Source organism: Brassica rapa, chromosome A04 (genome assembly GCF_000309985.2).
Source record: "Brassica rapa cultivar Chiifu-401-42 chromosome A04, CAAS_Brap_v3.01, whole genome shotgun sequence".
NCBI lineage: Eukaryota > Viridiplantae > Streptophyta > Magnoliopsida > Brassicales > Brassicaceae > Brassica > Brassica rapa.
The window spans coordinates 15,736,491-15,763,078 of NC_024798.2; the positions used below are offsets into that span (position 1 = coordinate 15,736,491).

The window sequence follows — 26,588 nt, forward strand, 5'->3', positions numbered from 1 at the left end:
CTCCAACCCCCCCCCCCCCCCCCCCCCCCCACACACACACACACACACACAATAGCATACCTTCTTTATTTCAATAAAAAAAATAATTTCCAACATTTTGAAACTAATAATCTTACATCGAATGAATAAATTAGTTTCAACACTTTGAAAATAATAATTTTACACTTGTAGACAATTATTTGAGGATAATCCTTACTATCGTTTATATTGGTTAGTAAATTAATTCCAGAAGCTATATATTTCAAATGTAATAGTTTACTAAAAGGGCAAGCATGATTAACATGGCAAGCCGAGTAGCCAAGCTCTATTCTGAGTTCTCTAGTCGCCTTCTGATCATCTCTAAATTTAATTCATTTGTATAACACTTATTCATTTCGAGGAAATTTAGCTCTGCTGTTAACCAGTTTTTTAGTTATTTTGTATCTCCCCCACGTTATTTCTTGAGATTCCTGTCCCACTATGGCAATTATATATAGCGATCCGTATAAATTAAAAATTTTATTTTAATCACTACATTATTTTAATATATAAAAATATGCGTACATTACACTGATATGAAAGCAATACCGATAAATTTTATCGTGCTCCATGTTGAGATCTCTCTCATGTGACGTGCTTAAATGGAGATTATAATTGTGCTATACGTATAGATAGATATATGTAACTATATATGTATTATGCATATAAACGTACGACATTGGTTCCGCCAACATTAATGGCAGATCTCAAGAAGACGATTTCGACACTTTCGACAATGTGTAGATCTTGTGATGGTAAGAATAAGACCTCGAGTTCTAGAAGCTCCACCCAATCGGAATTTGCCACGTTTGCTATGTAATAATTCGCTTTGCAAGCATACCTTATCTAATTAATACAACTTTCATTATTCAAAGCATAACTAAATCGTCAACGCTAAGTAAAAAACCCTCATCCCCAAACCTTGTGGATTCTGTATAACTGACACCAATTAAAATAGTTAAGGGTTAGAATAATAACATGCAAAATAACTGTAGTGTGATTTTAATAATATCAAAATGTATAAATACATTTGTATATATATATATATATTTTGTACTATTAACTTTAACTGATGTGGTGTAGTTTGGATCTTCAGAAATTTTTATATATAAAAAGAAAAAGAAAATACAAAGATAATCTCATAAAAATATTCATAATTTTTCCAAGCAAGGCTATGAACTCCCAAAAGCCCCATCAACTATTCCTCAGGTCACTTATATAAAAGTGTCTACATTTTCTGCTAGCAAGGAGAAAAAATAAAATTTCTACTGTTTTAGATTTGGTCTGTCCTTTTTTTTTGTTCAAACAGATATGGTGCTGTCCAGAAACCATCCAATACTTGATACATATATTCAATTGCCTGAGTTGCCCAAAAAAAAAAAAAAATTCAATTGCCTGAACGTTTAAGAAAAACCTACTTGACAAATATAAGCAAGGGTTGTATCGTTGTTTTCCACTTTTCTCGTTGTTTTAAAAAAAAAAAAACTGTTTCTTCTGTAAGATTTAAAGTTTATTAAAAAGTACAGTAAAAACTCTATAAATTAATAATGTTAGGACTATGATATTTTATTAATTTGCAAAAAGTTTTTTTGGATTTTTTATTTTGGAATATTTTGTTTTTATAAAATAAACAAAATAATTGATTTAATCGTATGTACATTAATTAAATTTTTGAAATTTGACTTTCAGGTTATTTTTACTGTATTGTTTGGTGTATATAAATTATGTTATATAAAATTTAAATGTGGTTTAGATATAACTTTACTAAATATTAGCAAAATATATTGAAGTGTTAAGAAAATATAAAGGTTATTCTATTATGAAATAAAAATAATAATACAATTTTTTTGTATTTATATAAAATTATATATTCAAAAATTATTAAATTGTGATTTTAACGGAACAATATATTTATATAGGATTTTCTATAATATTATTATTTTATTATTTTATCGATTTGAGTCATATTTGAACTGATTCAATTTGTGATTAAAATATTTATTAATTTATAGTATTTATTAATTTATCTAATATTCATTTATAAAATTTATAATGTATGTGTTCATAGTAAAACCAGAATATGGTAACAGTAGAATTGCTTTTCTACATAAATTCCTATGTAGTTTAGTTTTTCTTTAAATAATTATTATTTATGACCTTTTGTATGGTGATTTGATAGCATTGCAAGAAACAAGTGAAAATAGTTAAGTGAGTATCAGCTTAAAGCAAAATTTATGATTAGAAATATTAATGAGATCAAAGTTAATCTTGAGCGGCGGGGTAATAAAATCGTGAAGATCTTTCTTTTCTATATAGATTATGTAATTTTGAGTTTCTTAGTCCTTTGATAAAAAAAATGTAAAAAGTATGTGTAACATATGTTCTCGCAATTTGTTAAGCAGAAAGCTAACACCACCTTTTGAGATTTAATTTTGTAGGATGAATAACTTTTTGGAAACCACTAATTTTGTACGGCATCCTAATATGGACGTGGCATGTTGGTAATTGGTATACTTACAAGCTAGTCAAAGTAATTCTACTGATCTATCAGAAATTTTTTTTTTGACGAAAAAATAACCCAAAATACTATCTATCAGAAATTATAAGGGCACTGATTCAAAATATAACATTAAGTTTAGATAAATAAAAATAGCATAAGAACTAAGAAGTTTAGATAAATAAAAAACAAGTGGATGTTAAATAGTGTTCCTAACTCGTCGCCAAAAGAAAAATAGTTCCTAAGTCGATGGAAAAAATAATCATTGGTATAAAATAATTTTCATTTTTCCCATTAATTTGTATGCCATTTGTTATCTCCATTGATTTATTACAAGTATAAGAAGAAGCATCATATATAAGCAAAGTGACACTATCACTCTCTCTACTTCTCTCTCTCTCTCTCTGAATCACTCTCTTTTTGATTTGAATCACCACAAACTCATAATCAAATACACAAGAAACACACAAAAAAATTCGACCAGTTCATCTGAATCTGAGTCCAAAACTCCCTGCAGAAGCACACAATATTCATGGAGGAGAAGTGGAAGCTGTCGAAGAAAGAGACAACAACTTCTTCTTCCTCTAAGTCAAAGTTCTCAAGAAGCTTCTCAACAAGTGCTTCATCTGCTAAATCTCCACTATTCGCAAGGAGTTCCTCTACTAAATGCTCTGTTCCCTTATCCTCATCTTCTTCATCTTCAATCTCTAGAAGCTTCTCAAGAAAAGAGAGAAAATCGTCTTCCTCTCCATCTTCTTCTATCACTCGAAAATACAGCAGCTTGGCTAAGGAACAAAAGGCAAGGTTTTACATCATGAGAAGGTGTGTGGCTATGCTTGTTTGTTGGCATAAACATGGAGATTCTTAATTAGATCTTCCTTTCATTGTTACTTGTAATTAGATCAGTATGATTATTCCATACAAGTTCATTGTAAGAAGAAATTTTTGTTTTAAAAAAATAGGGTTTCAATGCCCATTGTTCCGTAACATAACATTTTCCTTAATTACCTATCTTTCGTATGCTACACATACACAATCATGGACCTGTGTATATACATGTTCATCAATGCAAGTATTTCTATTCAGATCGGGATTAGTTAATGTTTTTTGATAACTAAGAAAATATTAGTTTCAACTAAAAAAATATATTAAAACTACAATATCTGGAATATTAGTTAACTGGTCATTGATGTATCAAGAAGCACAGTGTTTTTGTTAAGATTTGCAATAAATAGTTAATTTCATTGTCTCTGGAAAAACAAAATAGAAATGATATAACACACAATCTTTCATTTTATATAATATATTTATACTTACAGAGTCAGTATGAGTCTGTAAAAGTCGATGATAAGAAAAAATATATATATATATATAATATATTTATTTGTTGGTTACTTTAATTGGTTCAAGATACATATTCATCTGATCAAAGATCTGAAGCTTTTTTCTTTGAATCTATTATTATGAAACGATAATGGAGTCCACTTAATGTCAATGTGATGATGATAAGAATATATCAATAAAATGCTATGATGCTGTAGATCTTGCAAACACCAATAATGTCTGGAACTCTACTCATATTTTGTTTTTTTCTTAGCTTTATTAAATATTAATTTATTCCTTTTTGCATTTTATGGCAGTATTTTGGTGGCAGTATTTTCTGTTTGCTTTCTGGGTTTTTGTCTCTTTGATTGAAGAAAGATTCCCTGTTGGCAAATGAAAAATATTTAGTACCAACATATTTTCACCTTTATTTTATAAAAACTTAGGATGAAATTGCTATATTGTGTATAAACAGTTAGTTACTTGGAAAATTACTAGCCGGCATTATTGAAATGAGATAAAATCTATCTTTTCACTTTATTAGAGGAAAAAGTTGTGATTATTATATAGAGAATCCAATGAAAAGTTGTCAATGACTCTATGTTTTGTCATTTATCATAAATATGTTTTGTTTAAACAGATAATGAAAAACGATCACGAGCGTTGCAGATTTTTCTTATTGCTTTTTTCGTTGATTACCAAAATTACGTATTTTGCGCCAAAACTATTTTTTACAAGAAAGGAGAAAGAATATTAAAAAACTCAGAATTCAAAAACATCAGTAAACAAGAAGTGTAAAAAGGAAAACAAGAAAACACATATTGTACAATTTAAGGAAAAGGCATTCCAAGAAAGTAAAAGTGCTGATGTGGAATTGGCAGGGGCGTTGGATTGGTCAGAGTCAACATTTAGGAAAATCTGAGGGTGGAGGGAGCTTCTGATTTGGAACATGGTCAGACCCCAACTCAAATGAATCTCAATGTGGCAACACATGAACCACACACCTGACCCCATCAAACAACGATTAAAAACACATATAATTTGAACTTTACGTTAACCACTAAAATTAGGAAAAATTGTTTAAATAAAACAGATTCATGTTGAGTTTCTCCCAATAAGACTTAGTCATTAGAGCTTAGATTAATAATACAATTTTAATCCTAGGAAAATTCGAATTACGTCAACTAAAAAGACAATATTATTTTCTTTTACATTTTGTACAATTTAAATACCAAATATTACATATGCGAGAAAGCGTTGATGGAACGAAGACAAAGCTACCAAGCTTCTATGTCTGGTTTAAGGAGCAGTTAGAAGCCAACGAGTCAGACTACAAGAACCTCTAATATAGCACATCGCTTGCGAAGTGTGAATAATACTGTAGCCAGAACCTTGAATCTTGATTCTTGAGTCACAGACTCACAAGGAATCAGTTCTCCTGATGATCAGATTGCTTTGGTCAGGTCACGTCCACCATTACCGTCTCGTCCTGTGAGATCAGTTGGTTTCGAGAAGCCAAAACAGTGAAAGAGAGCGCCACCGAAGATGGAGAGTATGAACCAACTTTGTTGGATCAAGGAACCGAGACATGGGATGAAGAGAGTGGAAACACACGGTCTGGAAGACTGGAACAAAGCTAGGAAGATGAAGAGCAAGTTTGATGACTACACCTAAGAACAAAGGTGGGCAGTGTCATAGAAGAAAAAGCAGTAGACGTCAAGGTGGTGTCAAGTTTCCAAAAGGAAGGCGGGTTAAGTTAGGGAAAATATTTTTTTTTGTGTAATTAAGGATCAAGAACATGATGAAAACTAGTCTCATAAGTAGATAATAGCAAGGACAGAAACAGAACTATAAACCCTTAACAACCAGACCATAAATGCATCTCCAAATAAAGTACTTCTTCAATGTTGTATAATAATAAGCGGGGACTAAAACAAGTCCACGTTCATATGTTTTCAAAACAGATTCAGCTTCTTTCTGACGTGAAGCAATGGTAGAGTTTGCCATGAAACCATTGTTTAAGCTTATTTCTAGCTTCTTAAACATTAATCAATAATACTTTGACCCCCAAAAAAAGAACTTCAAGCAAAGAACCATGACTATGATAATCATATATCTATTCCAACTTTCTAAGAATTTGAAAACAAACTTTAAGAAAACAAAAAAGAACTTTGACTATGATGATCATATATCTATTCCAACTTTCTAAGTATTTGAAAACAAACTTTAAGCAAAACAAAAATCGATCAAAAGTCATTAGCTCAACTAGAAAAAACGCTGGCTATTGTGCCACAGATCCTAGTTGGAGTGATCAGTAAGACGAAACTATATTATATGTTATAGTTTCGGGTAAACCTCCTGGTGTTAGAAAAAAACGTTGACCTTACAAGAAAACATTCGTTATGGCGGAGAGAAATCAGTACATAGCACAAAAGTTACGAGTAAAATTCCATAGGCTAAAACGCTCTGAGACAGCTCTCGACAATGATAATTCGGACCAGGAAGCTGCGTTGATAAGAATGGTGACGATCCGGTTTCTTCACCAGCATGATCAGTTCCAGTTTCGAGTGTTGTCCCAAGTTAAGTATCGGCACTGCTTTTTAAAATATTTTTTTTGTTTGCAAGGCTAAAATTTCTTGGCTGCTTCTAGTCTTGCAAATAATCAAGACCGGCTCTAACAGGAGATTGTCTCTTCTGATTCTTGATCTTCTTCAGAAGCTATTGTGTCCGGTGGTGGTCAAGATGGTTTTGCTTTGATTATACAAGTGTTATTACTCATTGTCGCTTTTTTTTGCTCTCCCTGTTTTCACCATAGGTGTTTCAACTACAAACCAAAATCTTTTTCCTAACCTGAATACAAGTCTAGACATATTATGACAGGATGTTTCCATAGGAGTGACCGAGTCTCTGGGGAAGAGGGAGAGAGCAGTTTAAGAAGGAAGAGGCAGCAAAGAGGTCTAAGAAAAGTGGGAAGAAGAAAGCAACTGAGAGCCAAAGCTAAGACAAGGAGGTTGTTCGAGAGACGAGATCAATTATACATTTGTAACGCTGAGCAGCTCTCTATCAATACTTGCGTAACAAGCGAGCAAGGACCAACAATGTATTAAACAAGAACAAGACATGCAAATTTCCAAATAAAACGAAAAGAGTTTTGCCTTGAGAAAAATACGAAATAAAAAGAGTTGTGATGAAAACAAATTACATAGATGGAGCAAGAAAATCTCTAAAAAAAAAACACTGGGGGATTGGTCCTAAAAAGCATCAACATTCTCACTTCTACACATCTTTTTGGCAAATATAACAAAAGCCATTCTCCCTTTGTGTGAAGGAGAAACCCTAAAGTCCTCGCACCATTTCACAAACCCATCTTTACACCATTCTCTCTCTCTCTCTCTCTCTCACTCATCAGCCTAAGGAGGGATGCCTTGGTTCTATTGTATTAAAAGCCGTAAGAAACTACACGATTTTACAAAGATTTTTTTGCAGAGAAAACAAGTCCTCTCTCTCTTCTCTCTCTCTTATTTCCAAGTTTAGATCTTACCTAAATTCTCAAGACCCTTGCACCCTAGTTAAGCTGTACAACACTCCTTACACCATCTGAGGCTGGTTCACAGACTGCAAACCCATTCTCCTCTCTGCACAACACACCACTTTTAGAAACACACTTATATATATTGTCTCAAAAGGCCAAACATGTAGATAAATACAATACCTCCAGCAGCAACGAGCTTTTCAACACGGGCAACAATATGCTTTCCATAAGTGTACTTCTTCAACGCGTTAAGGTGCACTTTAATCCTAGTCAGAATCAGCTCACGGCGCTGGTCATCGCACGTCTCCAGAACCTTCTGCACTACATAGTTCGCAAACTGATCCTTCATCATCGCCTATTTACATAATACACACAAAGAGTGAGTTAAAGTTTCTTTTGCACTTTCCTTCAGAAACACACACGTAACAACAGAGACCTGAAGAGGCTCGTTCTCGTCAGTAGTCCCCAGCATCTCGTTCACGAGCAGCTCCCGCTCCTCAGGACCTCCAAAAGTCAAGCACTTCTCAACAACGTTAGAAGCAAACTTCTGCTGGCTCATCTGCACAATCTTCCCCGCTAGCTCCTTGATTATCACCGTGCGCTCATCAGGCTTCCCATGCTCCAGCACGTGCTGTGTGTCCCCACAAAATCAGTTTTTGAACAAAACAGTATGAAAGTCTTTTTTCTTTTTTTTTGACAAACCTGAATGACATAGTTTCCATACTGATCTTGCGCCAACATGCTAACTGTGGAGAGGATCTCTTCCATCACCTTGCTCTGTGTATCCGGATCATGGCAGTGTTCCAATACCCTCTGCAGATGATGAAGACACAGAGAAAGCAAATGAGATGAAGAAAAACAGTCAAATCAATGTTTTTTTTTATCACGTTAAGAACCTGAATGACGCGGCAACCGTAGGGGTGAGTGGAGAGTGTCACAACTTGACCAAAGAAAGTTGAGATGATGAATCCAATGTTTTCTTCAGGCACGCATTCGATGCACTTCTGAACCACGTGGTTCCCGTTCTGATCACGCACGCACCGCATCACGTGTCCATCGAGCTCTTTCACCATCTTGATCTTCTGGTCTAGATCAACCACCTCTATTGCCTACACAGCAGAACATATTAAGAACTGGAGAGAGACAGACTAATAGAGACAAAGGGTGAGAGAACAAAAGGCTTTACCTTCTGGATAACACGACAGCCATACATCTGTAAGCTAAGTGCCAAAACGTTGTCAAAGAGCTTCTCCGCCAATTCTCTCCTCTGTGCCGGGAGTCCATGCTCAAAGAACTGTAGGAACATCAAAACATACTCAGTAATCTTTCTTGTACAAAACTAAAAATAAAAGAGATTAAATAAACAAATACCTTTTGGATTACATAGTTTCCGAAAACATCAGTCATCAGGGCAAGAGCATGTGGCATGATCTCCTCATAGACCATGTTCTTCTCATCAGTTGTTGCTGTCTCCAGCTTCTGCTGAATAAACCGGCTCCCATATTGATCCGCACTGGTTCAAAACAACACACGTCAGCTTGGGACCAAAGGGTAAAAGACTTTAATACAAAAGAATAATAAATATACCTGAACTCAACAACATGGGTAGCTATTTCAGACAGCTCAAACCCTCTAGTTTTGTTACTCTTGAACTCTTCAAGCAGTGAAGAGCCAAAGCCTCCATCCATGTGCCAAGAGTCCATCACCCCTCCTGGATGATAGTTTCTCCCTGCTGCAGATGGATACCTCATGTCAACTTCGCCTCCTCGCCTCATGGGGCTACAAGGCGCCATGAGAGAGCTTTGCATAGCGTGGTGAGCCAATGGGCTTCCAGGGAACGACATGTTAGCAGATCCAAACGTTGGGCTGCCGTAGTAGCTGCTACGGCTGTTAGGGCTGCCGGATTTGTACGGGACGCCGTACTGTGATTTCTGAGCTCCGAGGTAAGCTCTCTGGAGCTCCAGCATGTTCATGTACGAGTTACCGTACTGATGATCGGTGAGAAGGTCTAGCGAGTCAGCGTACTGATGGTACATTGGGTCGGCGATGTGTGACTGGAGAAGACCAGCACCTCCTCCTGCCATCATCCGGTTACTGATCCTGCCGCCGAGGTTATGTGATTCAGAGAGGTTTTGACCCAAACCTCTCCCATGGAGCCTGGAGTCCACTCCGGAGTATCCCACATCTTCATACATTGGAGAGAAGTTGTTACTCCCAAGCTGGCTCGCCATCAGAGAAGACACTCCAGGGTTTAACGCGTAGTTGTTGGGATAATAGTTTGGCCTCTCAAGATGCTGAGGATGGTAGGGACCAGGTAGTCCTCCACCAGCAGCAGATCCTCTCCTCCAGGAATCAGTTGCCTTATGGCCTTGTTGATTAAGGTCGCCATGTCCACCACCAAACATGTAGTTCCTGACCTTTTCCACATCCTGCTCAGCCTGACCACTGCCTGTCAGGTTCATCCCAGATAAAGCAGCTGCGAGATCAGAAGCCTCGGTGAGACCAGACGTGACACCGTTGAAGGGGCTTTGGTTACTTGTGTTCCTCTTATCGTTTACGCTCACTCTCCCGCTCCCAATGGGAGTGAGGCAGGGACTAGGCACCCTACCAATAGCCTGAGGATCAGGAGTTCCGTTTCTAGACAACGAAGAGCCTAGAACAGCTGCGTAGCTGAAAGGAGACGCGGCCCCAACGCCGCCTTGTGATGCAGATGGAGACTGGTTGTTTGTAGGACTGACCTTCTCATCAAAGGCGGCGTTGCGGCTCGCAGGACGTGAGGGAACAGGATGGTCAGCCTGCACAGAGAGAAAGCAATCCAATTAGCTTTTAATCAACAGAGAATATATATTATTATTATTACAAACCTGAAAGATATCAGCAAAGCTCTTCTGCTTGCCACCAAGATCCAAACCAATAAGACCATTAGCATCCCACTCAGAAGAAGAAGACTCATGCTGCTGCTGCTTCATCTGCTCGAAGCCAGGAGGCATAGAGAACAAAGATCTACTACTACCATCATCCCCCTTCCTCCTATCCCCAATCACAGCGCTGCTCCCTTTAACCCTCTGAGCAATCCTCAGATCCTCCCTAGACATCAACGGAGGAGGCAGCCTCGGGTTCAGCTTCATGTTAGCATAGTAGTAAGACAAGTACTCCGGATCCTTCCTAATCTCATCATCGTCCCCACCCACAAACCCATTCCCCTTATTCCCAAAGTCAATAAAAGGACCCCCGCCGCTGAAAAGCCCCCCGGCGGCGGTGAAAGAACCGTCCACGGTCGGCGGCGCGGAGCCGCTTCTGTACAGGTTAAGCTCTCTCTCGAGCTCATCAGCTTCCTCCTGCCGCCGCTGCTGCTCGCCGAGTAAAGCGCCAATCTCCTTCTCGTACTCGTCCCCAAAAGATGGATCTTGTTGCATCGTCCTTCTTCCCAGCTCTGGAATCATTACAACCCTAACAAACAAAACCCACAAAATCAATTAACGAAGCGTAAAGATCAAACCTTTATTACAGTTCTCTAAACACCAAAGATCAAAACTTTAAATCAATTCTCTACGAAAGATCAAAACTTTACCAATTTTCTCAGAAACCTTAACAACGACAAAGATGAAAGAGATAGCAAAAACTGAGCTTTTATAGTGTTGACGGAATTATGGAGACGGCGATGGAAGAACCTTTAGGGTTTTTATGCCATTTATTTATAACTAAAAAGAAAATTTTAATGGAAATATTTATATTTATTGCCTAACGAAATTAAAAAAATTATTAAAAGAAAATAAAAAAGAAAGAAAAAGAAGATAACTACGAACTTTGTGTTATGTTCCTCGTTTTAAGACTCTTTGCTTTGTGTCTTATGTTCTGTTTGGGTTTTAGAGCTCACGTATAAGTACACTTAAGGTTGTGCAGTGAGTTCCCTTTCTTCCTTTCAATAAGTTCCATAAGCTTGGAAACTTTCTAAAAATACCACCAAGTTTAGATTCAGGAAAGGTTTCAAGAAGTTTGGAAATGTTCTTATATTTGAATAGGAGTCATTTTATGACTTTTTTATTAAACTTCTTTAAAATCAGCATTTAAAATGGAAAATTTGATTTCGTGTTTTGGAGGAAAAAGAAGATGATATCTCAACATTTCAAATGGATTATTTTCCTTTTTTTTGTCACCAAACGTTTCTATTAAAACTAATGATTTAAGCGGGTACATCCGGAATTATGTTCAACGGTAACAAAATGTACTATTTTCTTTAGATTGTTCAGTACGTTATGAAAACCATAAACAATCAACTTTTTGATGGGAAAAAGTAAACACTATTAATAATACTCTCTAATACCCCTTTCGTTTCGAGATGCATGTAATATAACTACAAAAATTGTTTCAACATTATTATTTTTTTGTTTCCGTTACATTTTTATCAACTAGTAATGATTAATTTTGTAAACTTCAAAAAACTAATTGTATTTTCTGAAATATTATTAGTTTAAAACTGTTGAAAAAAAATCATCGAAAAAAAATTACTGAAAAGTTATTAGTTTAAAATTACAAAAAAATATCACAAAATATATGCATTTAATACTGTAATATATATTACAACTTTACAAGAGAGGCAAACAAGGAATCATATTATGTTTAGAGACTTGTAGCAAGGTTGGGAGTTGATAAATGTTGTGTTCATTTACATTGTGATAGCCCAATTGCATTGCGTATTGGCCAAAATCAAATGTATCATACTTTGACGAAGCACATAGCTGTGAGATTTTATAAGATCATGGAGCTTCATGATAAAATGTCATTGTGATGCAGTTAACATGTTAACTAATTCCATTACAGTGGAGAAGTTCAAACATTGTTTGGATTTGCTTCATGTTGGATATTTCTAGAAGCAAATGTACTTCCAAATAGATGAGATAAATGTTTTGGAATTTTTTTTTGTTAAATTGAATTTTTTTTCTAGTAGTGGTGACTTAAATTTTGGTCAGAGCCGGTCTTAAACTTTTCAAGACCACAAGTCCAAAATAAAAAAAAAATAGCTGAAAAAAATTATGCAGATAGTGAAATTCAAACTACTAGACTATTTGGAAATATTCGAAAATATGCGGCTAATTATGTAGTTAATAAATTGGCGGCTGTAAGCCAATGCTTCATTCGTTTTTGGCAAGAGCCGGCTCTGATCTCGGTATATATATTTTTTCTTATTTAAGAAAATTGATTATGTTTCCAACCATCTAGGGGAGGCACTGTGACAAGTGAGCATCATCCTTGTAGCGTTGTATTCGATCCAGAAGAATCCTATAGGCTTTCCACTTGTCTCCTACTACCCAGCTCAGAGTAACATTTCTAGCCTCTCGGTTATCAAAATATGACTCAACCAACGTGCTTATCATTAATATCGATCATCACAACGGACACAACTGCGAGAATGCTGCTTTGAAGGACTTGAGGAAATTAAACCAAACCGAACCGAACCGGACCTTCCAAACTTGTTCGGTTTAGGTTATTGAAACATAAACTGAGCTTCTCTCTCTCTCTCTCTGTCTGCACCAATGGCTTCTCGCTTGTACACAAACTCACCTCAAAACCTTCACTTTGTTGCTTCTTCCACTAAACCTCACTCTTACAAAACCTCCGTCACCGTCCGTTGCGCATCCATTGCCACATCACCCAACAACAGGTGGTCTCTCCATGGAATGTCTGCTCTTGTCACTGGCGGCACTCGAGGCATCGGGTTTCTCTCTCTCTCCCTCTCCATACCTCTGCGAGCATATTAAACAACGAATCCTCAGACGAGTGTTAACTGTTAATACAGGCGTGCGATTGTTGAAGAGCTGGTCGGTCTTGGAGCAAAGGTTCACACTTGCGCTCGCAATGAGACAGAACTCAAAGATTGTTTGAGAGACTGGAACCGTTCGGGTTTCCAAGTTGATGGGTCGGTCTGCGATGTCTCTGATCGAGCTCAGCGAGAGAGCTTGATGGAAACTGTCTCCTCTCTCTTCCACGGGAAGCTTCATATCCTTGTAAAGTAGTGCACATAAAGTGTTCGTTGTTATGCCTCTGAGAACAATTCTAAAAACATAATAATTTATTCCTGCTTTAAAGGTAAACAATGTTGGGACGAACATCAGGAAACCAATGGTAGATTTCACTCCTGAAGAGTTTTCAACTCTCCTTTCCACGAATTTCGAATCGGTTTTTCATCTATGCCAACTTGCTTATCCGATTCTTAGAGCAACTGAGGCTGGATGTGTTGTGTCCATATCCTCTGTTTCTGGTTTTGTCTCACTCAAGAATATGTCTGTCCAATCTGCAACCAAAGGTGTTTGTTCACACACTTTCTTTAAAGGAGCAATCAATTAAACCGATAAGGATTTGATTTCCCTTATGTGTGTGTTTAGGAGCAATCAATCAACTTACGAGAAACTTAGCTTGCGAGTGGGCTAAGGACAATATAAGGGTCAATGCTGTTGCTCCCTGGTATATCAAAACATCTATGGTGGAGCAAGTAATGTTCTCTCATTAGCTTAACTTGTTTTTAAACATTGGCTCGTTTAATGTTTTCATGTCTTTTTGGTCCTCAGGTTCTTAGCAACAAAGACTACTTGGATGAAGTTTACTCTGTAACTCCTCTTGGTCGGCTTGGAGAACCGAGAGAAGTGTCTTCTGCAGTGGCATTTTTATGCCTACCTGCATCATCTTATATCACAGGGCAGATTGTGCGTGTTGATGGAGGAATGTCTATAAACGGTTTCTCCCCACGACATGATTAGTCCACTCTTATTACATTTATTAGTTTCCTTATGCTTTTTTTTTAGTATATCTTTTTCGACCTGTGAAAGACAATTCGTCATATGAGACTTTAACAGCTTTCTGCGTTCGGTGTTTCATAAGAATTGAAGTTTATTTTCATGTTATTGACTTTTATGATAGCAAAAGTCTTCACTGTTTTGTTCAGTCTATTATCTATAGATGGATCCAGAGGTTGCTGTTACTATCCAAGTTATGCGCTTGTAGATTGCTTCTTCTTTGTAACCTTTGCTAGGTGACTCATACATTTCACAAATGTTTCCCCGCAAAATCTGGAGGATATAAATGGATGGTATTGCCAGAGTTGGTATTGGTGTCAAAAGGTAGGTCCCTCCTTAGCTTTCGTGTCAATCAATCTCTGCAGATGTCACTATGAGGAGCTGCATAATCTTTATCACCTTTTGTTTTGTTTCTTAATGATGTAATCTCATCTACATAAAGAGAGGCTGTAGCTAGTAGTAAGTGATCTACCTTCATCCAGCATAGTCTCTTTTTGATTGAAAAGTCAATAGACATTTGATGGATAACAGCAGATGGAGTCTTCAAGGTATGACTGCTCTTGTGACCGGTGGAGCCAGAGGAATCGGGTTCGTCTTTCTTCTCCGTTCGCTTTACATCACTATCTTACCCACTGTTCTGCTTCTTTTCAACATCTTGACTGTTCAAAGTTTAGGTTTGCCATTGTAGAAGAGTTGGCTGCTTTTGGAGCTAAAGTCCATGTATGCGACATATCTGAAACACTTCTCAATCAAAGTTTAAACGAATGGCAAAAGAAAGGGTTTCAAGTGAGTGGTTCAGTATGTGATGTATCCTCTCGTCCCGAGAGAGAAACACTTATGCAAACTGTCTCCTCGTTGTTTGGTGGCAAGCTCAACGTTCTAGTAAGTAACTTGATCTTCAAGAAACCAATCAAGTTAAAGCTTATTCTCGAGAGCAAAACTTTTAAAGACTCGAACTTGTTGAACCTAGGTAAACAATGTAGGGGGAGTACGCGCAAAGCCAACACTAGAATACACAGCTGAGGATTTCTCGTTTCATATAACAACAAACTTGGAGTCGGCTTATCATCTTAGCCAGCTTTCACATCCTCTCCTAAAAGCTTCAGGATCCGGAAGCATTGTCTTCATTTCTTCTATTGCAGGGGTTGTATCAGCAGCAAACTATGTATCCATCTATAGTGCAACCAAAGGTACATATAGAGTATGTTAAAATGGGCCTGAAGCCCACGGGCCTAAACGGGTCTAGTATTCTGATTTACATCTCTAACCATGGTACCACCTATATATACTGGATCCGCACATCCGTGCGGATATTTTTTTCTTCTTATAAATATATAACTTTGATATTATCCTAGATTTTATAAAATATATATGATTTAGATTTTAGTGTTATATAGTTTGTAACTCCAGAATCTTATTGTAACTCTAGATGTTTGTGTACCAGGAGCTCTGAATCAACTGGCTAGAAACTTGGCATGCGAATGGGCAAGAGATGGGATAAGGGCCAACGCGGTTGCGCCTAATGTTATCAATACTCCTCTGTCTCAACCTGTAATCAAAATAATTTTATTTTTTTACATTTGGACTAACAGCTTCAAAAGCCACTTCTAGTCATCTCTTGGGTTTTGTTTGTTAATCGTTTCAGTTTCTTGATGACCTCGGTTTGAAGGAGAGCTTGTTCAGTAGAACTCCACTTGGTCGAGCTGGAGAACCTAGAGAAGTTGCATCACTAGTGGTTTTCTTGTGTCTACCAGCAGCTTCATATATAACAGGTCAAACCATTTGTGTTGATGGAGGCCTCACTGTTAACGGTTTCTTTTATCAACCACAGGCTTGATAATGGTGTTGTCGCGATGTTTTTCTTCTTCTGCAGCTGTCTTTAAACTCTCAAAGTCTGCTGTGTAATAAATGATTTAGCTTTTATAAATGTTAAGGTGTTGTTGGTTTAACTGATTTAGAAAACTTGGAAGCCTTTGCATGTTCAAGTTTTGTTGACCATTTCGACACCTGGTTTCGGTTGTCTCTTGCGAGTGAAGTTACTACTCAAAGAAACAAATTAAAGTCCTTTTCGTCGATTTATTGATTATAAAGTCAAATTTTCTGTGTCTTGGACCACAATTTTAGATATTTTATTAGTCTCTTACGAGTGCTTGCTATTTCCACCACACAAACATGCAGAATCATTCATTTTCTGTATATAATCTGTGGTGGTTCTGGTCATTACTAATCACAAGAAGAAAAAAAGAAGATGGATAAGAGATGGAGTCTTCAAGGTATGACTGCTCTTGTAACGGGTGGAGCCAGCGGAATCGGGTTTGTCTTTCTTCTTTGTCAGATCTATATCAGCTCTTCTACTGAACACCCTGAATGGTCAAAGATTTCAATGAATTTGTAAGTTTGTGGAATGTGTAGGTATGCCATAGTAGAAGAGTTAGCTAGTTTTGGAGCTAGAATACATGTATGCGACATATCTAAAAATTTGCTCAATCAAAGTTTAAGCGAATGGGAAAAGAAAGGGTTTCAAGCGAGTGGCTCAGTCTGTGATGTAACCTCTCGTCCTGAGAGAGAAACTTTGATACAAAAAGTCTCCTCGCTGTTTGATGGGAAGCTCAACATTTTTGTGAGTAAAATGGCCTTAAAATAGAAACAACTAAGCATACTTTTTAAAGAAAACTGAGAGAATATATTTTTTTTTTTGGGTCTAAACTGAGAGAATATCTTCTTTGTTTTGTAACATAGGTGAACAATGTGGGAGTGCTTCGCGGAAAGCCAACAACAGAATATGGAGCAGACGATTTCGCTTTCCATATCTCAACAAACTTGGAATCTGCTTACCATATTTGCCAGCTTTCACATCCTCTCCTAAAGGCTTCAGGCTATGGGAGCATTGTCTTCTTGTCCTCTGTTGCAGGGGTTGTATTCACTAGCGGCGGATCCATTTACAGTCTAACCAAAGGTAACCACACTTCTATTACTAGCTAAAAGCAGTTTTTTTTTTCTTTTACTTAATTATGTTATGTTGATTTATTTTGAAGGAGCTCTAAATCAGCTAGCTAGAAATTTGGCATGCGAATGGGCAAAAGACAGCATACGAGCCAACGCTGTTGCACCTAATATCATCAAGACTCCGCTGGCCCTACCTGTAATAATAATAAGAATGAGTTTCATTTATTTATTTATTTTTGTGTGAATTTAGCTACCTGAATTCCTCTAATCATCTGTCCATTTTTGTTTTTGTGGAAGTATCTTGAGGACGTCGGGTTCAGGGAAGGACTGTTCGGTAGAACTCCACTTGGTCGAGCTGGAGAGCCGCATGAAGTTGCATCACTTGTGGTCTTCTTGTGTCTTCCTGCAGCTTCTTATATTACTGGTCAGACCATTTGTGTTGATGGAGGCCTAACGATTAACGGTTTCTCATACCAACCACAAGCTTGAGAATGGTACTACTGTCACGTTTTGTAACTGTAATGTTCTCTTTCCAATAAAAATTGCACGCTATGTCATGTGTATAAGTGTATGCACAAAACATAAACGACTTTACAAATCCATTGTGGAGATTCTACTCTTGCTTCGATAATAAAACTCTTAGCCTTGATATTTCTAGACATTTCTTCTTTTCTCTTGAACATCTTTCTTCAGCTTTTAATTCGCCCATGATTTATTTGGGCTAGTGGCAGGATAGTGTCCAACGTAACGAGTGTGATTGGTGGTTATTCATAGAGTAAATTGGTGAGAAAAAAAGAAGTGGAAAAGAGCAGAAATAAATTAGAGTAAAGTGGAGTAAAACTTTTCACTTGTATAACATGAAGTAAAAAGTTACTCTATTTTTATTAGTTTTTCTCCACTGTTGGAGTAAATGGGCTGAAAACATTATTTCACCTGATTGGATAGAAAAAGTTGAATTCAGAGTAAAAATTAAAATTAGAGTAAATATTTACTCTAACAAGTACATCCAGTCACACTCAACAACAGCTGATCTCCACCCTTTTTAAAATCTTTGACTCCAACTAGTAACCATATTTTATGAAAAGAATTATGGTGAATTTTTTGTTCCAAAAATTTATACCAATTCGAAGTGCTTTTCTTGTCTTGATAAACCAGCTTTATATTGAATTTTTATTCAAAAAGATTATTATCAGATGGATCCCATTATTGATGGAGGAACGGATTTATAAAAAGGAAAAAATTAATCTCCTATTTTGATGATTCATTATAATGATCACCAATCGAAACCTTTATATATATATATATCTATATATATAAAGGAGGAAATATCTCTTTTTATATTTAAAAGTAGGTATGTGTAAATATAATTTTTACAAAATTAAAGGACAAAGTAAAAATATAATATAATTCCTTATATAATATATTAATTGATAAACATTACAATTGTGAAATGTACACATGTCATCATTATAATAAGTCCTAAAATACTTAGAAAATAGATTGGACTATCTAAAAATATAATATATTTCATATTAAACTAACTATAAAATTAGTTAGTATTCTACAAAAATACTTTTATTTTTTCCTTAAATAAAATGATACGAAATTAGCTAATGTGATTAAAATTTATATGAAAATTAATAATTTTTAAAAATAAGATTTGATAAGAATTTGTGTATGCTCTTTCATTTTTGTTTAATTTTATATTATTAAAATAAATTAAACAATCACATAACAATATAGTAAAATTTATTTTTTCGTATAACTTATATGTTAAATTTTTTAAATGAATAAAAGTTACTAAAACTGTTAAAAATCTCACATCAAAATTTTTTGTGATCAGTGGTTTAAACTTTTTTTTTGTTATAGCAAGATACAAGTGACCATAAAAATTTACAAGTAAAAAGTTTCATTTAATATATATATATATATAAGTAATGTTTAAATTAAATTTTATACCATATATTTAATTTCTGATTTTATAAATATTTATATATTTTAATTGATAAAATTAATTATTTTTAATTATTTTTTAATTTAGTCAAATCACTAAAATATATTTTACATATCATATTTATTATTATTATTTTTAAAAATTTATTTTGCGTAAGGCGTAGATTATTACCGAATATGAAGTAAATATTAGATTTTATATGGAGAATGTTAATCACATTTTACAAGCCCATGGGTAGCGTAAAATGTTGGAAGTTTCGTTGGATAGTATAAAAGCGTTAGACTAATGGGGCGACTGGTTTTTCCGCTACTACCCGCAAACACAGCTTTTGCGGTTGGTAGCGTTTGTCGGCGGTTTGCAGCAATCACTCAAATCGCTCTAAACCGCTTCAAATCGCTCTAAACCGCTTCAAACGGCTCTGAATCTCATAAATTCAAAAGCTGGCTCCAGCTAGCGTTTGCAGTTGCGGACGGTTGCGGGAGGGTAAATTTTTTTTCTTTTTTTTTAAAACAATATATATACAAAAGTAAAAATATTTAATAAAAAAATTAAAATTGAAATTATGAAAATATTAAAATATATCTATTATATTTTAATTAATATTATAAAATTTTATAAGAAAAAAAATTTCAATAAATTTTCAAAAATTAAAATTAAAAATTTCTAAATATAAATTTTATATTTATTATAATTTTATGATTTTTGATAATTTTTATAATTATATTAAATGTAAATATTATTAATTTATTATTTGACTGTTACCGCATTTGGTAGTTAACGAGTCATAAGTCACCCGCAAACGCACCAATTTTTAACCGCAGTACCAGTCGTACAAATCTCTTAAAGCCGCTAGAAACCGCCCGCATCCACAACCTGATATGTATTTTTTTTGTCAGCATTTTTTGATATGTATTATAAAATATATTTTTATATAAATGAGTGCAAATTAAAATATTAACTAGTTAATTATTTTATAAACATTTAAATACGGGCATGATCACAAAATAATTATCTAGTGTCAATTAAAACGGATTACATCAAAATCAATATGGCCGTAGCATCAAGATATTTTTTTGTCACAAATTTTATTAATTTAAATCTAAAGCGATACAACGATTACAACCGGAGATATGTTTCTATGACCGAGCATCAAGATACAATCATGTGTAATTCGTGGTAATAACACACCAAGGGATCTTATCTTATTGAAAAGGACCGGTGTACGTCCCAGCCCCTAATGTCGCGAGAGAAACAAATTAGAAAACAAATCCCACTACTTTCAACAGAGGGTGACTATTTGGTGAATGGTTAGACCAAAATTCCACTACTTTCAACATATCCTTATCTTTTTCCCATTTGATTTCGAGATATTTTCTCTTCTCTAGCAATATATATATATTTTCCTTTAAAAATAATTTAATGTGATCATTCTAAGAGAAAAAAAGGGAAATTACATGTTTACCACTTTCATGATATCACTTTTCATTTTTACCACAACTGAGACATTTTCAAAAATATTTTCTTCATTAAGTGACAAAAGGCTCTTATGCCCTTGTTATTTATATATATAATAAATTATTATTTAAATAAAAAAATTAAAATAAAAAAAAATTAAAAAATAAAAATAAAAAAAATCAAAATAAAATAAAAAAATAAAGTTCAAACTTTTTTATAAAATGTTTTTTCTGAATTTTTTTTTCAAATTTTTGTTTAATTTTTTTTTTCAAATTTCTTTTTGAAAAACGAAAATTATGTTTGAAACTATTTTTAAAATTTTTTATATATATTTTTAAGTATTTATTTATATAATTTTCGTTTTCCAAAAAGAAATCTGAAAAGAATAAAAAAAACTCGAAAAAAATTTATAAAAAGGTTCGAATTTGAAAAAATATAATTCGAAATTTTTTTATTTTTTTTATTTAAATAATAAATTATTATATATATAAATAACAAGGGCACATGAGTTTTTTGCCACTTAATGAAGAATGTATTTTTGAAAATGTCTCCTTATTGGTAGTAAAAATGAAAAGTAGTACCATGAAAGTGGTAAACATGTAATTTCCCCTTTTAAGTTTGAGGTATGAAAATCTATTGTTTTCTTTTCAAATACAATGGTCTATACTATTTTTGTGAACCTATGTTTTGTGTGTAAAAATCTATATATTTTAAAACTTATAGATATTTACTTTTTTACTTATGTTGTTTTTGAAAATATGAAAATAAATAAATTAAAATTCGTTGTTATATATAAAAATGTTATAATTATTATAGATATTTCTTTTTTATTATTTATATGAGTTTTTTGAAGAAAGTTAAAAGAAAAGGAAATAAAGTGAAAAGCTCAATTAGAAATTTATCAATAAAAAAATAGAGTAATCTTAATAATGTCAATTATGTATAATTTATAATTCATTAATGTTATGTTTGTAATTAACCACTATAAGAATTAACGTAAGAGCAACACATATGAAACTGACTTCTCAAATAATATTATAGAGATTCAGGTATATAAGTAATGATAATAGGGATATGGTGTCCAAATAATTTCGTTTTAGTTTAATGATAAGTATAACATATGTTCAAACATGAACCAAATAATGAATGGTATGTATTGTATATATTCAAGTAATTTAGACCTACTTTTTAGGATTCTAATAATCATTTTATTAATGACACATGACATAACTATATATTATAATATTTATTAATTAATATATAATGGATGATTTAATTATCAAAACCTTTATATAAAAACATTAAATAAAGGGGAAATTACATGTTTACCACTTTCATGGTACCACTTTTTATTTTTACCACCACTAATGAGACATTTTCAAAAATACCTTCTTCATTAAGTGGCAAAAGACTTTTCTGCTCTTGTTATTTATATATATAATAAATCATTATTTAAATTAAAAAAATAAAAAAAAAATAAAAAAATAAAAAAAAATAAAAAATAAAAGAAAAATGTAAATATTTTTTTTATGTTTTCGAATTATACTTTTTCAAATTCGAACTTTTTTATAAATTTTTTTTTTGAATTTTTTTTTTGGAATTTTTTTAATTTTTTTTAATTTTTTTTTGAAAAACGAAAATTATGTTTGAAACTATTTTGTAAAATTTTTTATATATTTTTTAAGTATTTATTTATATATTTATTAGAATCATAAATTTCACATTCCAAAAACCCTATCTCACCCCTTAAAGGTATAATTGTATTTTACCCTTCATTAAAAATGAGGGTAAAAGTGGTTAGTGTAAACATGAAAAGTGGTACTATAAATATGGTATTTGTGACAATTTCCTTTAAATAAATAACATTTGGGGAACATTTGCATCTTCTAAGTGTTTCTATAAATGTATATTTTTAAAATAATTGACTGGATGTTAAAGAGCATAACACTTGTATAAAAGCTCTACACGGCAGAAACAATCTGAAGAAGTAGAATCAAACTAAGCAGAATAAAAGCTTTTCAGTCTGAACCGAGTTCGACCCGTAAGAAAGAAGAAGATAATGGGCTCTGAACCTCACTCTCAGGTCTTTTTTCACTTTTTTTATTGCAAAGCTGACGAGGATCAGTTCTTCTTTCTCTCTGAATCAGTTTGACTACAGGTTTTAGTGGAAGAGACATCAAGTGTAAGAATCTTGACACTAAACAGACCAAAGCATCTGAATGCTTTGTCATTGAACATGGTATTGAATCTTTCCCCTTGTTGTTTCTTGCTCCATATCGTACATTTTGACTTGAATTAGTCTTTTCTAGATCACTCGGTTGCTGCAACTGTTCCTTGCGTATGAGGAGGACCCTAGTGTCAAACTTGTCATCCTAAAGGTAAATTCGCTATCCTCATCTCTTTCAGGTAATGCATATATATGAGGACCCTTTGTATCAAACAAGTATAAAACTTCGGCACAGGGTCAGGGAAGAGCGTTTTGTGCCGGTGGTGATGTTCCTGCTATTGTTCGTGACATCAGACTAGGCAAATGGAGACGCAGTGCTGATTTCATGTCACTTGGATATAATCTCCACTACGTTATGGCCACTTATTGTAAAGCTCAGGTCTCACTTCTTCTCAGTATACTCTCTACTTTTAGAGAAGTTTTACTTCTCGAAAATGTCATATAAATAGATGAATTCTACTAATAGAAATTCAATATAACTAAATATTTTTTAAAAAGCATAGAAAAAAAAATGCTTGAAATCATAATGCATTCAGGTGGATTCAGATCGTTTCTTATCGGACTTTATACGGATCTGTAGTCTTTTGGATAAAAGAAAATTTGGACCCATGAATATCCCTATAAAGTTTCAGATCAGTTTCTGTTCGGTTTGGATAGAATGCCCAAGACTTAAGAAGTGTGTTAGCTCTCACTAATTAGTTTTGAAAAATTGTAGGTTTCAATTTTGAATGGTATTGTCATGGGAGTTGGTGTCTGCGTCCATGGTCGATTTCGAATTGCAACAGAGAACACGGTATTCTTCTTCTTAAAAAAAACATGTCCATGTGGATGACAAATAGTTTGGTCTAAAACAGAACATAGTACGGTATTCCGATATATTTTGAGTGTTATGCAAGGTTTTTGCCATGCCTGAGACATCTCTAGGGATATTTCCAGATGTAGGCGCCTCCTACTTCTTGTCAAGGCTCCCTGGATTTTTTGGTAACAATATAAAATATTCGTTTGTTTATTTGCATCTCCTTCAAAAGTTTTAAGGGGTATTCTATCTAGCTATCTCATCTTTCATGTTTTTCTTGCTCAGGAGAGTATGTTGGCCTCACTGGAGCTAGGTTAGATGGCGCTGAAATGCTTGCTTGTGGTCTTGCAACTCATTTTGTGCCTTCAACGGTATCAACTTCCTCTATACTATAGTTGTTAAATGTATTGAGAACATTCTCTGGATTAATGGTTTATGATGACTTTATTTGACTAAGGAACGTTACTTAGTAAGGTTATTCTTTGTTACAGAGGTTAACGGCCTTAGAAGCAGATCTTTGCAGAGTTGGTTCAAGTGATCCAGTTACCTATGCCTCAACAATTCTCGATGCATACACTCAACATCCACATCCGAAACAAAAGAGTGCTTGCCACAGGCAAGTGCTATATAATTTTATCTCGGTTTACTCTTTCTATATGTCTAAAACAATTTATTTATTATTCATCATTGTTACATTACAATTTTTTAAACTTCAACCTTGTATTGGTGTCAGCTTTCAAACTTACATGATCTATATCTCAGTAGATCTTCAATGGAAATTTGTGTCACCAGTTTCTTATCTCCATTAACTTCTCTTTATGCAGGTTAGATGTTATTGATAAGTGCTTCTCGAGAAGAACAGTCGAAGAAATTATATCTGCACTTGTAAGATTTTTTGCCCATCTTTGTTTCAGTATATTTTTTAAGTGGCATGTTACAGTCTTTCCCCCCCCCCCCCCCCCCCCCCCCCATTAATTTAGAAAAAGTGAACCACTGTTCCCATTAATATATAGGATATGTTAATCTCGTGATTATGAATTACAATTTGACATGCATCCTAGTAACATAATATGTGTTGATTAGGAGAGAGAGGCAACTCATAAACCAGATGATTGGATCTCAGCTACCATTGGCGCATTGAAGAAAGCTTCACCAGCAAGCCTTAAAATCTCTCTTAGATCGGTTCGTTTCGAAGATGCATCACAAGCATGCAATGATGGGAAAGATAAGTTGACTGTGAGTGTGTTGTTTAAATTTCAGATAAGAGAAGGACGATTGCAAGGGTTGGGGCAGTGTCTTATCCGTGAGAATAGAATGGTGGCACATATGATGAAGGGAGATATAAGCAAAGATTTTGTGGAGGTTTGTTTTTCAGATTCCCTTGATTCTAATGTATCTTCCTCCATAAATTGTTCTTGTTGTAGGACATTATTATGATTTTACTTATACAGGGGTGTAGAGCCATATTGATAGACAAAGATAGGAACCCAAAGGTTTAACAAATCTCCCCTTTTAAGAATTGTGGTTATGTCACATTCTGTTTTATGTAATGCCTTACGTATATTTCAGTGGGATCCAAGGAGACTGGAGGATATGAAAGATAACATGGTAGATAAGTACTTCAAGAGAGTGGAAGAAGAGGATGGATGGGAGGATCTTAAGCTTCCACCAAGGAAACACTTGCCTGCTTCAGCGATCGCAAAGCTGTAAAGTTGACAAGGTGATGGAGCTCATCCACCTTCACGTATTTAAACCAATAATAAAAGAAGGGCTGGAAGTGACAAGAGCAGTCATCCCTTTAAATTCAATCTTCTCTGTTGTGTTATAGCGCCATTGGTGAGAAATGTTTTAGATCTTCCATATATATATTTTCATTGATTCAAATCAGAAATATATTTTTGTCTCGCATTCAGCTCCTTAATCGTTTTTATAAAGGTTTCTTCAAATATAATTTTGACTAAGGGCCATATTGTTTGAGAGAGTTTGAGAAAATAATCCCCTATATATTAATTGAGAATTTTTTAAATAGTTATAACCTCAAGTTTGTACTAATTGAAAATAATTCCTTTCTACGTGGCAGTTTTTGTACTCTTAAAAATCCTATGTGGCAGTTTAATAGAGCACAATATGTTGAGCTTAGTCTAAAATTAAATATCCTAGGAAAATTTAATATTTTTGTTACGGATACAATGGTTAAATCATATGATCATTACTCATATTAAACATGTCGTATATAAAACTTGGAGTTAACCAAATCGCGCCACATACGGCAGAGCAGACGCTTCCAACGGCGACTCCTTTATTTCCTTTATCACCACCACCTCCAACAACATGAACCCTAGATAATTGCATCATGTTCCCTCTCTGCACCAGGTATATTTCTCACCTCCTTCCTGTTTGATGCAACCGTCTCCGAACTCCGAAGGGTAGAAGAGGTGGAGCCCTAAGAGCCGATGCGGCAACGGATGAAGGAAGAGACGACAGAGAAGAAGTGCAGTGAGTCAGGGAGGCGAGGTCATGGGGAAGAAGAGGTGCGAGGAGTGGGAGCTTCGAAGATTTCTACGGTGGTTTTGTTCGGTGTTGTCGTTTTTGGGTGGTATCTTTGATCGATTGCATGATGGACATCAGCTTATGTGAGATTGAAGTCTTTCTTATGGCTAAAGTTGATTGTATTTGGAGTTCTTATCTTTGTACTGAATGTTTGTATGATTTAAAGCTTGAAACTGTTACACTTTGTTGATGAGCTCAAAAGTTTCAAGGTCTCGAAGACTTTAAGAGTTCAATCCACTACTTATGTGAGATTGGAGTCTAAATCCAGTGGTCTTAGAGTTCATATCATGAGTTGCAAAGATGTGTTCTTGTGATCTCAAGGCCAAAGGAAAACTCTTTGACTGTCTTATATATTGTGTACTGTGTTTATAAAGCTGAAACTTTTAGGCTTTGTACATATCTTATTTCTTCTCATTTAACTTTTTTTGTTTGTATAGTTTGCTGAGATGATACAACTCATTGAAGAAAGGATGTGCAATGTGCAGAACTATGTTAAGGT

The 26,588-nt window shown here is 34.5% G+C and overlaps 6 protein-coding genes across 12 annotated transcripts; 5 read left to right on the forward strand and 1 right to left on the reverse strand.

Moving 5' to 3' along the window:
* Positions 1-149: 149 nt before the first annotated feature.
* On the forward strand, positions 150-3,542 carry LOC103864951 (uncharacterized protein DDB_G0271670). The gene has a single exon (XM_033289293.1). It carries the CDS (start codon positions 3,048-3,050, stop codon positions 3,381-3,383), a length of 336 nt encoding a protein of 111 aa, XP_033145184.1. The 5' UTR covers positions 150-3,047; the 3' UTR covers positions 3,384-3,542.
* Positions 3,543-6,987: 3,445 nt separating this feature from the next.
* Positions 6,988-11,176, reverse strand: LOC103864952 (pumilio homolog 1). Its single transcript, XM_009142727.3, has 10 exons — positions 10,942-11,176; positions 10,235-10,820; positions 8,958-10,165; positions 8,742-8,883; positions 8,557-8,664; positions 8,267-8,479; positions 8,073-8,183; positions 7,807-8,001; positions 7,551-7,725; positions 6,988-7,473 (listed from the first exon to the last, which is right to left on the reverse strand). Exons 2-10 carry the CDS (start codon positions 10,811-10,813, stop codon positions 7,427-7,429), a joined length of 2,778 nt encoding a protein of 925 aa, XP_009140975.2. The 5' UTR covers positions 10,814-10,820; positions 10,942-11,176; the 3' UTR covers positions 6,988-7,426.
* Positions 11,177-11,445: 269 nt separating this feature from the next.
* On the forward strand, positions 11,446-14,269 carry LOC103864954 (tropinone reductase homolog At2g29260, chloroplastic). Its single transcript, XM_009142731.3, has 5 exons — positions 11,446-13,086; positions 13,168-13,375; positions 13,458-13,674; positions 13,754-13,860; positions 13,937-14,269. The coding sequence occupies exons 1-5, from the start codon at positions 12,905-12,907 to the stop codon at positions 14,123-14,125; spliced, it is 903 nt and encodes a 300-aa protein (XP_009140979.1). The 5' UTR covers positions 11,446-12,904; the 3' UTR covers positions 14,126-14,269.
* Positions 14,270-14,436: 167 nt separating this feature from the next.
* LOC103864953 (tropinone reductase homolog At2g29330) lies at positions 14,437-16,240 on the forward strand. 2 transcript variants are annotated; one of them, XM_033289281.1, is made up of 5 exons: positions 14,437-14,749; positions 14,836-15,043; positions 15,132-15,351; positions 15,606-15,712; positions 15,807-16,236. In XM_033289281.1, exons 1-5 carry the CDS (start codon positions 14,682-14,684, stop codon positions 15,996-15,998), a joined length of 795 nt encoding a protein of 264 aa, XP_033145172.1. In that variant the 5' UTR covers positions 14,437-14,681; the 3' UTR covers positions 15,999-16,236. The 2 variants fall into 2 exon arrangements, with proteins under 2 accessions (XP_033145172.1, XP_009140978.1); XM_009142730.2 differs by having other exon boundaries at positions 14,696-14,749; positions 14,831-15,043; positions 15,807-16,240.
* Positions 16,241-16,283: 43 nt separating this feature from the next.
* LOC103864955 (tropinone reductase homolog At2g29310) lies at positions 16,284-17,768 on the forward strand. Of its 3 annotated transcripts, none has more exons than XM_009142732.3 (5): positions 16,284-16,474; positions 16,574-16,781; positions 16,901-17,117; positions 17,197-17,303; positions 17,405-17,768. In XM_009142732.3, the coding sequence occupies exons 1-5, from the start codon at positions 16,410-16,412 to the stop codon at positions 17,594-17,596; spliced, it is 789 nt and encodes a 262-aa protein (XP_009140980.1). In that variant the 5' UTR covers positions 16,284-16,409; the 3' UTR covers positions 17,597-17,768. The 3 variants fall into 3 exon arrangements, with proteins under 3 accessions (XP_009140980.1, XP_033145173.1, XP_009140982.1); XM_033289282.1 differs by having other exon boundaries at positions 16,349-16,474; positions 16,558-16,781; XM_009142734.3 differs by having other exon boundaries at positions 16,421-16,478; positions 16,558-16,781.
* A 4,371-nt stretch (positions 17,769-22,139) lies between these two features.
* On the forward strand, positions 22,140-26,478 carry LOC103864956 (3-hydroxyisobutyryl-CoA hydrolase 1). 4 transcript variants are annotated; one of them, XR_004457115.1, is made up of 14 exons: positions 22,145-22,599; positions 22,675-22,755; positions 22,826-22,894; positions 22,979-23,122; positions 23,459-23,536; positions 23,640-23,724; positions 23,825-23,910; positions 24,031-24,155; positions 24,364-24,424; positions 24,623-24,721; positions 24,800-24,901; positions 24,991-25,032; positions 25,109-25,375; positions 25,913-26,478. XR_004457115.1 is itself a non-coding variant. In XM_009142735.3 (13 exons), the coding sequence occupies exons 1-13, from the start codon at positions 22,576-22,578 to the stop codon at positions 25,247-25,249; spliced, it is 1,137 nt and encodes a 378-aa protein (XP_009140983.1). In that variant the 5' UTR covers positions 22,145-22,575; the 3' UTR covers positions 25,250-25,487. The 4 variants fall into 4 exon arrangements, 3 of the variants coding, with proteins under 3 accessions (XP_033145159.1, XP_009140984.1, XP_009140983.1); XM_009142735.3 differs by lacking the exon at positions 25,913-26,478 and having other exon boundaries at positions 25,109-25,487; XM_033289268.1 differs by lacking the exons at positions 24,623-24,721; positions 25,913-26,478 and having other exon boundaries at positions 22,140-22,599; positions 25,109-25,487.
* The last annotated feature ends 110 nt before the right edge of the window (positions 26,479-26,588 follow it).

What these genes read in the sequence shown, in the direction of transcription:
- LOC103864956 (XM_009142735.3), top strand. Translation starts at nt 22,576, where the DNA reads ATGGGCTCTGAACCTCACTCTCAG. An exon ending in GAATTGCAACAGAGAACACG is followed by an intron (nt 23,537 to 23,639) that starts GTATTCTTCTTC and finishes GTGTTATGCAAG; the next exon opens with GTTTTTGCCATGCCTGAGAC. An exon ending in CAAAAGAGTGCTTGCCACAG is followed by an intron (nt 24,156 to 24,363) that starts GCAAGTGCTATA and finishes CTCTTTATGCAG; the next exon opens with GTTAGATGTTATTGATAAGT.
- LOC103864953 (XM_033289281.1), top strand. Translation starts at nt 14,682, where the DNA reads ATGGATAACAGCAGATGGAGTCTTCAAGGTATGACTGCTCTTGTGACC. An exon ending in CATCTATAGTGCAACCAAAG is followed by an intron (nt 15,352 to 15,605) that starts GTACATATAGAG and finishes TTTGTGTACCAG; the next exon opens with GAGCTCTGAATCAACTGGCT. An exon ending in ATACTCCTCTGTCTCAACCT is followed by an intron (nt 15,713 to 15,806) that starts GTAATCAAAATA and finishes TAATCGTTTCAG; the next exon opens with TTTCTTGATGACCTCGGTTT.
- LOC103864952 (XM_009142727.3), bottom strand. Translation starts at nt 10,813, where the DNA reads ATGATTCCAGAGCTGGGAAGAAGGACGATGCAACAAGATCCATCTTTT. An exon ending in ACGGTTGCCGCGTCATTCAG is followed by an intron (nt 8,184 to 8,266) that starts GTTCTTAACGTG and finishes CATCATCTGCAG; the next exon opens with AGGGTATTGGAACACTGCCA. An exon ending in AAAGCTCGTTGCTGCTGGAG is followed by an intron (nt 7,474 to 7,550) that starts GTATTGTATTTA and finishes TGTGTTGTGCAG; the next exon opens with AGAGGAGAATGGGTTTGCAG.
- LOC103864955 (XM_009142734.3), top strand. Translation starts at nt 16,421, where the DNA reads ATGGAGTCTTCAAGGTATGACTGCTCTTGTAACGGGTGGAGCCAGCGG. An exon ending in CATTTACAGTCTAACCAAAG is followed by an intron (nt 17,118 to 17,196) that starts GTAACCACACTT and finishes TTTATTTTGAAG; the next exon opens with GAGCTCTAAATCAGCTAGCT. An exon ending in AGACTCCGCTGGCCCTACCT is followed by an intron (nt 17,304 to 17,404) that starts GTAATAATAATA and finishes TTTTTGTGGAAG; the next exon opens with TATCTTGAGGACGTCGGGTT.
- LOC103864954 (XM_009142731.3), top strand. Translation starts at nt 12,905, where the DNA reads ATGGCTTCTCGCTTGTACACAAACTCACCTCAAAACCTTCACTTTGTT. An exon ending in TGTCCAATCTGCAACCAAAG is followed by an intron (nt 13,675 to 13,753) that starts GTGTTTGTTCAC and finishes GTGTGTGTTTAG; the next exon opens with GAGCAATCAATCAACTTACG. An exon ending in AAACATCTATGGTGGAGCAA is followed by an intron (nt 13,861 to 13,936) that starts GTAATGTTCTCT and finishes TTTGGTCCTCAG; the next exon opens with GTTCTTAGCAACAAAGACTA.
- LOC103864951 (XM_033289293.1), top strand. Translation starts at nt 3,048, where the DNA reads ATGGAGGAGAAGTGGAAGCTGTCGAAGAAAGAGACAACAACTTCTTCT.